Here is a 10,395-nt window from a genome sequence, read left to right as displayed (position 1 = left end):
CAACTAAATGTATCAAAAGTATGTCTATGTAATATTAGAATTTTCTGAGACAATGAATTTTGGTTTTTCATTTCTTTCCAGTAAGACATTTTGTTTAATAGAATTTTTTGACAAAAAATCGCAATACATCGCCTTGCTTACAGTATCGCAATATATCGGGATATGTCAGAATATATATCGTATTGTGACCCCTCTGTCATGATATGTATCGTATCACCAAATTCTTGCCAATACACAGCCCTACCTATGTTACTGTTTTTCATCAGTGGACAAAAGACATTAGTGCTAAAGGCACGGATATAACAGACTCTGTTTTAACCAGTTGGAAACAACATTTAAGACTTCTGTTTAATATTCTTTTAGTCATTGGACATATTGAACTTAATCCAGGTCCAGATAAAAATGTTTTTATCTCCACTATTTTATATTTTATGGGATTTTATACATTTGTTTTTAATAATTATCTTGACCTGGGTTTGTGCACAGGTGTCTTATCTAAATCCAACTCAATTACAGTCTACACAGGGATCTACGTATATTATATCCTGAAAAGGTTAGACAACCTCCTGTTAAATTAGAGGCTTTAAAATCTGTCATTTAAATATGAGAWRTYTTGTACCTAAACTGGATGAATTCAAAGTAATACTTGCTCAGACACAAGCACATGATATGGTTATATCAGAATCATGACTGACTCCTGTTATACCAAATTCATTTCTTTCAGTTGAAAATTATTCATTGTATCGTAGAGACCGTACTGATAGGCTTGGAGGTGGTGTTGCAGTTTATGTTCACAAGAAATACTCACATTCTATAATAGAATTGTCAACTGAGTCTGAATCTCTGCAATTAGAAATCAAGCTTACAAATCACCTTTCAGTAACGGTTGTTGTTACTTATAGACCTCCAAGTGTTAATTCAACTAAATATTTAGTGCAGCTCACTGACATTATAAAAGGCATAAAATCAAAAGAGTTTGTGATTCTYGRTGATATCAATATGAATTGGGCTGATAAAACTTCCAAAGGCCTGAAAGCAACGTCTATAAACTTAGGGCTTCAACAGTTAATTAGAGTGCCAACAAGATTTGGCAAGACATGCAATTCCATTTTGGATCTTATTTTCACAAATCGATCCTCCATATATGTCATATCTGGAGTTATAAGTACTTCAATCTCGGATCAGTCACTTATTCATGTCATTAGAAAAAACCTTAAGAAACCTACAGGTCATGTGCATAATTTCATTAAAAGGATTCCAAAATCAAAGTTAGCCATGTTTCATGCTCAGATTGAGAATACTAACTGGAATGAGGGTWTTTCTCTGTCAAATCCAAATYRCRTTTTGTCAAATTTTTATGATAARTTGGAGACAAYACAGGAAAAATATATTTCAACTTGTAAAGTTCCAATCTGGAAAAATAAAATTCCATGGTTGAATGCCTCTATAATACATCTCCTAAAGTTGAAAGCTTCTTAATGAAAACTTATAGAATATCAAAAACTTCTGAAAATCGGTCTCGTTTAAACAGTTACCGAAATAAATGTGTTGCTGAATTACGCAAAGCCAAACAACAATATTTTAAAAATCAAATTATTTCAGCCAGTAAGAATCCAAAAATATTATGGGAAACGATGAAGTCGGTGACAGGTGAAAGTAACAATAAAACATTTAATAACAATTCACAAATCTCAGTAAATGGACTTCTTGTTTCTGATCATGAAAAAATTGCTAACTTATTTAATGAATATTTCATTTCTTCAGTAAGGACATCATTACCGGGACAAGCTAATAGTTTAAAGCTATTTAAATATCCTGACACTTCAAAGCAATTTTCATTTTCTGAAATTTCACAGAGTGATGTTTTGAATACACTCCARTCTCTAAATGGCTCACATGCATTTGACAAATATAAGATAAATATGGATTTCTTTAAAATGCATGCCAACACTTTTTTACCATTGTTTCATCATTTGCTTAAGTTATGTATTGTGCACTGTATTTTCCCTGATGCCTGGAAGTTTGCTCAGATTACTCCCATTTTTAAATCTGGTGATCCAACAGAAGTTTCAAACTATCGGCCAATTTCTGTTCTTCCTTTTTTTTTCTAAGTTACTTGAAAAAACATTATTTAATCAACTACTTCAGCATCTAGAAGCTAATAATATGCTAAGCAATAGCCAACATGGTTTCCGCACGTCAAGGTCAACCATGTCTGCATTAATTTTATTCACTGAACAAATACGTGCTGCTTTGAACAAAGGTCAAGTAACTGGTGCTGTATATATTGATTTTCGTGAAGCGTTTTGACACAGTTGATCATTATACTCTCTTACAAAAGTTGATTCCTTTTCAACTTTCATCATCTGCAATACAAATATTTCCTCTTATTTGACTGACAGGTGTCAGGTTGTGAAACATGGAAGCTCTGTGTCCAGGTCTCTGCCCTGTTCCGTGGGAGTTCCGCAGGGTAGCATACTGGGCCCATTGCTTTTCCTATTATATATGAATGACCTTCCAAAAATATTGAAGTATTCAAAAATTTTAATGTATGCTGATGATACTGTTCTTTTTTGTCTGATTTCAATATTGAATCTATTAATAGTCATTTACAAGCAGATCTTCAGACATTTCATGGTTGGCTTCAAGATAATCTTTTGTCAATTAATGTTAATAAAAACTGTGTGCATGTATTTTTCCTCACCCAGGAGACATTTCAATATAACAAATCAACTCACTTTTTTAAACAAACCCCTTGATATTGTCACTACCTACAAATATCTTGGAATTACTTTGGATTCTCATTTGACTTATCGTGATCATGTACAAGTCTCAACCACTAAGTTGAAACAGAAATTATACATTTATTCAAAAATTAGATCCAAACTGACATCTTCTGTTTCAAATATCTATCTTCATGCCATTATACTCTCAACCATGTCGTACTGTTTACCTGTTTGGTCTCTTACAACAAAAGAAATCTTAGAACCCATAGTTAGGCTCAACAACAGGGCCTACAAAATTCATAAAAAACTTCCTGGTTGGACTCATCGCTATACAGTTCTTTCATTGTCTGATGCCTTGACTTTTCAGAATTATGTTTTGTATAGTGGTATTAATTTATATTTTCAGATCTTCCAAGGTACCAATTATGGAAGTCTCTGTGCATTGCTGCCCAAATCAAATTCTGGAARTGGTCATTCAACTAGATCTGTTACAAAAGGACAACTGATATTACCAACTTTTAAAAACTGTTACGGCCAGAGGTCTTTCTTCTATGTTTATACTAAAGCATGGAATGACATTCCTCAAAACATAAAGTCCATTTCAAAACCACAGCCCTTTAAGAAGAATCTTGTCTGCCATCTGCTGGACACTTTTTGTTGTGCTCATATTTAGATGTCCTATTTTGCCAATGCTACCTTTTTGAAATTTGGTATGCTTGTTTGTCTTTGTATCTATGGTGTAATAATGATGTGATTGTGATGCTGTAATTCTGAGTGTTTTATGTGCTGCAGAACAGGAACCTGCTGTAAAACAGAAATTATGCTGAGTCAGGCTTGATTTTTAATAATCTTTTCCTGTTAAATAAATAAATCATTTCAAATCAAGAAAACTGTACCTAACCTTCACTGCGATCCCAGCCTGTGATTTATTGTTTTCATGAATACTAGGGCAAGATCAAAAAAAGTAGAACAAGATTAGACAAAGACAATCAAATCTAGTCTCACTTCACTGTGTTTATAGGTTTATAATCTGATGCACCCTGTCCTTTAAATGACACAGTTCTGATATGATTAAAGGGTGAAGAGTTTAAAGAACCTACGTATGGACTCACAACACAGCTGGCCTAATTTTATGGAATTTCTCAGTCATTATTCTAGTGAACCTTTTACCTTGACTCAAAGTCTCAGTGTTGTAAAACTGTTTGCCTGTTATTTTTATCACAAATACACAGGTAGCAGTTTTTAAAAGTGTAGGGTTGCGCTTTCTTGGTCCAAAACCAGGCATCAAGTCTTCAACTACACTTTGTGTCTTTAAACATCTTATGAGCTGAAACTCATATTTACTGCATTTATTTTTTCCCCCTAGTTCATAAGAAACCACTCCAAGAAATGGAAATTGCTGCCATTACCCACGGTGCCTTGCTAGGATTGGCTTACTTACATTCCCATAATATGATTCACAGGTGAGTCTGCTCCCTTACTTGCTTCAAATATTCCTGTCAGGAACAGGTGGTGAATTATTCAAAGAACACGATAAGATTAAGATGCTTCTATTCTTCCTTTTATCACAGAGTTCAGTTATCTAGATATAAAACTCATGTCCTTAGACATTCCCAGATGTCATCGTTGGCAGGTTATAACCCTCCACTATCACTGTTTTATCTTTTAAGACAGAAGGATACACCAGGAGTGTGTGCTGTTATTTTTATTGCTGTAATTTAAATTTTTTGTGCATTTACAAATACACACAACCAACCTTGAATGTGTCACATATCTTTAAATCTGTACATTCATTTAAAGGGATGTGACACAATGTAGCGCCGACTTTAAATTCAACTATTTGGCACAATACGTAACGTTATCCAACTTCTTTTCCCTTCTTTTGATTGCTTTGTTTTCATGATATCATAATGTGCTTGTGCATGTTTCCCCCTCTGTCTACCCAGAGATGTAAAAGCTGGTAACATCCTGCTAACTGAGCTGGGTCTGGTCAAACTGGCCGACTTTGGCTCCGCCTCCATTGCCTCACCTGCCAACTCTTTTGTCGGAACACCTTATTGGTCAGTATGCACAACCCAAGGCACAACATGTAATGCAGAAAACTATAATTCTGATATGATCAATCAAGGCCTAAAATATCGAAACTTGGATATTTTAAATGTTTTTCTAAATAAAAGTAACAAATCTGTTTATTTGCTGCACTTAATTTATTGATGATAAAGCAACACTTTACCAGATGAAAAATATAACAAAGTAAAAGTAAAACTAACTTAACAGAAAATTACTTTGGTAAAAATGAATTTCACTGATGAGAAACATACTTAAGTAAAAGTCATAAAACTGTTTACTAAAATCAGGAAAGTAGATGTAGTACTTCTACATACTTTCTAAGAAATAAACAGTTGAGTTTACTGAACCAAACTGGTTCCTCTAAACCAAGTTGAATAAATTGAGTGATATACATATTGTCTTTTAAACAAAATATGCATAGTGCTTCATATTTACTCTACTAGGTTTAGTGGAACCAGTTGACATGAGTTAGTTGAGTAAATTCAATGCTTCATTTTTTTGGAGAGCATAAACGGCTCTTTTCATGAAGACTTTGAACAGATTTAGTTTTGTAACCAGTACCTAGGTGTTAAATTTAAAAGTAAAGAAGTAAAAGTAGCATTTTTAGGTTTTACATGCAATGAAATAAAAGCTAAAGTAATGATTTCAAAAAATACCCGGTAAAATTACCAATCCTCTGTAACAAAGTAAATGTACTTCGTTTCTAAACACCTCTGCACTTTACTCATATTGTTGGTTTTTAACCACTAAAACCTAACAGAGTAATAAATTAAGAGTTTCATGATGCAACAGACATGTTTATTGTCCGTAAAGAATTTTGATTTATCACTAATAGAAACTAATCTTTTTATACATTATTAAATTTATCACTCTCTTCTGTTTTTCACGTGTAAAACTATCAGTTACCCTCCAAAAGATTTAACTTTCACCCCTTTCACATTTTCGATAGTGAATGAAATCATCTCTGAAACAGCTGGACTAGTTGTCACACGCACAAAAGTTGCTACACACTCGTTTGTGGAAAGACATTCGAGAAACTGAGCTGCTATCGCAGCATACCAGAGTCTTAAAATGCTGTGAGAAGCTTAGCAGATTATAACATTTTCATGGATTTTTCCCTCATACTTAAAAATGTGAGTGAGTGTGTGTTTGTGGCGATGTTTTCACGTGTGTATCTGTGTCCTCAGGATGGCCCCAGAAGTGATTTTAGCTATGGATGAGGGTCAGTACGAGGGGAAAGTAGACATCTGGTCTCTGGGGATCACCTGTATTGAACTAGGTGAGCTGATACCTACTCACTGTTCAAAGTAACAATAACTGGTTTTTCCAATCAGAAACAGTTTCAACTAGGAAAAAAAACTACAGTTTATGACTTACCTGGCACCAAAACTACACCATTTGTTTGAAACTCTTCCATCTTTGTTTCCACCAGCGGAGCGTAAACCACCTTTGTTCAACATGAATGCCATGAGTGCCTTATATCACATCGCACAGAACGACTCTCCCACGCTGCAGTCAAATGAGTGGTGAGCTGAACTTTCCATATTCTTGAATATTACACTTTCCTTGTAATGTTTTTTTTGTACATTTTTCTCTTAAAAATGTTGTCCCTGCGAATGCTGTCCATTTTTGCTGGTTTTGTTGCACAGTAATAAACTGTAAAAGTCAGACATCAATCAAACCCATCCCTTAGTTAAAACATAATGTCCAGACAGCTGTGAAAATGAAAGCTCAGACAGGGTAAGACACGGCTGCGTCCTGTGAGCACTGTGAGCAGCCTCGTTCAAGGTCATGCTCAGATTTATTATGTAACCAAGTGAAGAAAACCTCTACAAAGAGAGGCTGCATATTTAATCCTGTGTTGTTGTCGTCAACAAAACAAATGAATGTGATTATTGTTGTATTAACCCACTAAATAAAATACAATCTGTTTGTTCATCTAAAAATTATGTTCCACGATACACTGATGGGTAAAAAAAAACCTGCTTTCTGCTTTATTTTGTTCAGCTTTGAACCTTACAGCTCATGACTGTGAATGCTAATAGATTCTCAAGGGACTCTCCTTCCCAGACATCTTTTTTTTTGGACTATTTAATTTAGGCCAGCAGTTTTCAAAACAGCCCTTTACTTCCTATTTGCAACACTATTTCATTCCTCCCAATTAAAAAGGCTACATTTTTTACATTGATCAGCTGTGACTTGCCTGATCTTTTTAAGACATTTTGTGCTAAATAATTCCTTCATTTTATTTGTTTATGGATCATTCTAGAATCTCAGGGTGGCAGCACGTTGGAATAGCTCTGGCACTTTCTTTTCGTTTTGGGTGTTCATTCCTGCCTTTCTGGGGATTAAAGGGCCAATATTATGTGTTTCTCAGGCATACATTTAAATACTATACATTAATAAAGCATCTATGTCACCTTTAGCTGTTATTAAAATGCTGTTTTTATGTTTAAAAAGAAAATAAACTTATCTTCTCATCACTTCCTCTTCTAAGTGCCTTGAAATTGGCCTCTGTCTCTTTAAGAACCACCTTCGCTTCTGTCTCGCCCATTTTGGGGGGAGGGGGTGCGTTATGATGCAGTTTACTTGGCATCTGAAAATACATTTCCTCAAAGGTATTTTAATCTGAAAAGAGCTTCACTGAGTGAGAACTAATGTTGAGAGCTCAGCAGACAGTTAGGTTTCACTTTCACCCGAGAGCCTGCAGGAGTCATGGGCGTGGGGTGGGGGTGGGGGGGGTGCTCTGCCACGAGGAAGTTCGGCTTAAAGACACGTCCCAGAGGCTTTTCTGGTCCCAAAAGTCATTTCTGGTCCCCACCTGTCGTTTTGCTCCCCAGCATGGTTTCCTAAAAACGCTGCAGGATTTCTCAAACATGATGAATGAGTCAGAGCAAGGCTTTGGGCATGTTTTTTATGAGAGTATAACATTATAACATGATATAAAACTCAAAAAAGTTGATTTTACATGATTTTGCCCGTTTAAAACCGTGTGACTTGTTTCTCAGTTTCTCAAACTAACACCAATGTCTGTTTTAAAATCTTTAAAAAAAACTACACTGTGAACAGGTCAGGACTTTTTAAAACTTGAATTTATTTATTTTTGGCTATAATTTGGTGCCTGCACATAGAACACCTGTTGTGAAACCAGCATCGGTTTCTGGCATCGTGTTGAGGCGAGCGATTGTGTGGGCCCGCACATGGTTGTGGTATTTTTGGAGAGGCTCCAGACGCCCGAGGCACAAGCAACATTCAGCCAGATAAAACTAGAAGAGACATTAGCTCAGTTCAGCACAAAAAAAAAAGGCACAAGGCCACACTGTGTTGGTGTGTCATACAGGCACACTTGTAGACTCGGGTCAACAGCACGGAGGGGATTGCTGGAAGTTTAGGTGGAGCGAGGCGGTAGGAAGAAGCTGACCCTGGATTTGAATATTAATTTCATTAAAATCCTCCTTAGCATTGCCTGCTGCTTTGTCTGAATGCCCCAATCACAGGATGTTTTACTCTGTAATGCGCCTGTGGGCATATTTTTAGATTAGAGTCTCACAGCTTCAGTGGCCTGTATTTTTATTGCTCCACATATTTATATAATCCAAATATGGCTCGTGTTTTTTTTTCTATTTGCAGTTTTCTATGGTAAAAATACAGTTTATCAAACTCATTAGTTTACTGTGAATACAGCAGTTTCATCTGAAGGAAATCTATTTTTAGATATTATTGGTATTTTTGTTTAATGTTTTCAGATTTGAACATTACCCTGACAAGGAACTATTGACCTACATCCGAATATATCTCTCCCTGTAGGTCTGATGCCTTCCGGAGCTTTGTTGACTACTGCCTACTGAAAATTCCTCAGGACAGACCCTCGTCAGGGGAGCTACTACGAGTGAGTGGGCTTCCTCTGTTACCCTGCCAGCTGTGACCTCACTTCCTGTCTCAGTCGGTCCCTATAAGCCTTGAGAATGAGTCACTCCCATCCACCCACGGCACCCTAATATGCAAGCATATACACAGTGTCGTCTTCACACACAAGAATCAAACTCCCTGCTGAGAATTGCTTATTTCTTTTTTTTTTTTTTACAGCTTTACTTCCTTTCCCATGCCTTGAAGCCATGGTCTTTATTAGCAAGCTTATGTGTGTGTTTGCTGCCTCCTCATCCCTTTGATCAGGCTCCATACCTTTACTGTTTCTGTGCGAGAGGGCAGCTTTTTATTCTACACATCTGGGCTGTTCATTGTAAGGAAGTGTTCAAAAATGGAAGCATTCAATTCCTTTTTCATCCCTTATGAATCAGAAGAGCCTTTGTTTTTGACCATTTATTTTCCATTTATCGATGGTTCAACAGTAGAAGCAAGCCAGAAACGTCAGAGTAAAAAGTAAAAGTACACAAATAAATAAAATCCAGGACTGAGTTCAGGATTTTAAAGCTTATGAGTGATTAATTCCTAATGTCAAGTTTGTATCTTCAAGCTAAATTAATAGTCCTTGCAGCCCAAACTATCAAACAAAAGCAAAATTAAAACCAAATGCATGAACTTTACTTGCAAGAATTGTACAAGCAAAATGATTTTCATGATGATAAAATCCATCATATTCATCCCCAGAACATAATTTGCTGTGTAGGCTTTAAGTGTTGCATGTTCATTGAGTTTTCTTAGTTTCACAGTTTATCTTGTTGTTTGTGTGAGCAGCAGGTAATCCTATTGAGCCACTAAGAGTTTTATGTTCTTGTTGATCACGCTAAACAGTGCAGTGCGCCAGCTAGACTTACGACACCGTCTTCACTTTGAAGGGGGTGGCGGGGGGGTTGTCGCAGTTAAATGAGGACTGGACTTCATTCTTCCCAACAACTTTAACCCAAATCCTGACTGTAAAGAAAAACAAACAAACAAACAAACAAACAAACATTACTGAGTAATGAGAGCTTAACAGGTGCTGGGATCTTAGTATATGATTAACATCCTACTTTCTATTTTCTCATATGAAAACACTTGTTCTTCATTTGACTGCACACACAGGTTTGTTTTTATATCTCCGTGGGGACCGTGGATTGTCTTCCATTCTGGTAATTTTATAGCCTAACTCTGACCATTTACCCTAAATTTAACCTCCCAGGTACCTACTGATCCTAAAACAAACTTAAACTCAGTTCACACCTTAGTGCTAAATGGAACCCACCCACCCCTACCCAAAATTACCATTCGTACCCAGTCCCCACAATGCACATTCGGTCCCCACGAGGCTGCCTTGTTCTGGAAAATGGTTCCCACGATGTAGCAAAAACGTGCGCACACACACACATCCTTGTTCTCCCATCAAACTGAGGACTTTGTATTGACTTCCATTCATTTTTGTAACTATTTATGCCTAAACCAGACATTTTCCCTAAAACTAACCATTACTAGTTTATTCCTAACCCTAACCTGAACCAAAACTTAACTCGCATAATACCTTATAACCTAACTAGTAAAGCACAGTAGAGCTGCTAAAACAGTGAGGACCGGGATAAGGACCTCACTTTGATAGTAACTATTTTGCAAGTGGTCCTCACTCTGTAGCAGAAACAAGTACACACACACACACACACACACACAC

At 36.3% G+C, this 10,395-nt stretch overlaps 1 protein-coding gene across 1 annotated transcript in view; it reads left to right on the top strand.

The window, feature by feature from the left end:
- The window catches only part of taok3a (TAO kinase 3a), a 74,289-nt gene that overhangs the window by 36,794 nt on the left and 27,100 nt on the right, over positions 1 to 10,395 (top strand). The window contains exons 7-11 of the mRNA XM_014011149.1: positions 4,093 to 4,189; positions 4,673 to 4,786; positions 5,984 to 6,075; positions 6,229 to 6,322; positions 8,604 to 8,685. Coding sequence (XP_013866603.1) covers positions 4,093 to 4,189; positions 4,673 to 4,786; positions 5,984 to 6,075; positions 6,229 to 6,322; positions 8,604 to 8,685 — 479 coding nt within the window. The remainder of the gene's footprint in view (positions 1 to 4,092; positions 4,190 to 4,672; positions 4,787 to 5,983; positions 6,076 to 6,228; positions 6,323 to 8,603; positions 8,686 to 10,395) is intronic.

This window comes from Austrofundulus limnaeus, unplaced genomic scaffold (genome assembly GCF_001266775.1).
Source record: "Austrofundulus limnaeus strain Quisiro unplaced genomic scaffold, Austrofundulus_limnaeus-1.0 Scaffold77, whole genome shotgun sequence".
NCBI classification, from domain to species: Eukaryota; Metazoa; Chordata; class Actinopteri; order Cyprinodontiformes; family Rivulidae; genus Austrofundulus; species Austrofundulus limnaeus.
The sequence above is the reverse complement of the archived record's forward strand: the minus strand, read 5'-3'. Positions and strand labels throughout refer to the sequence as shown.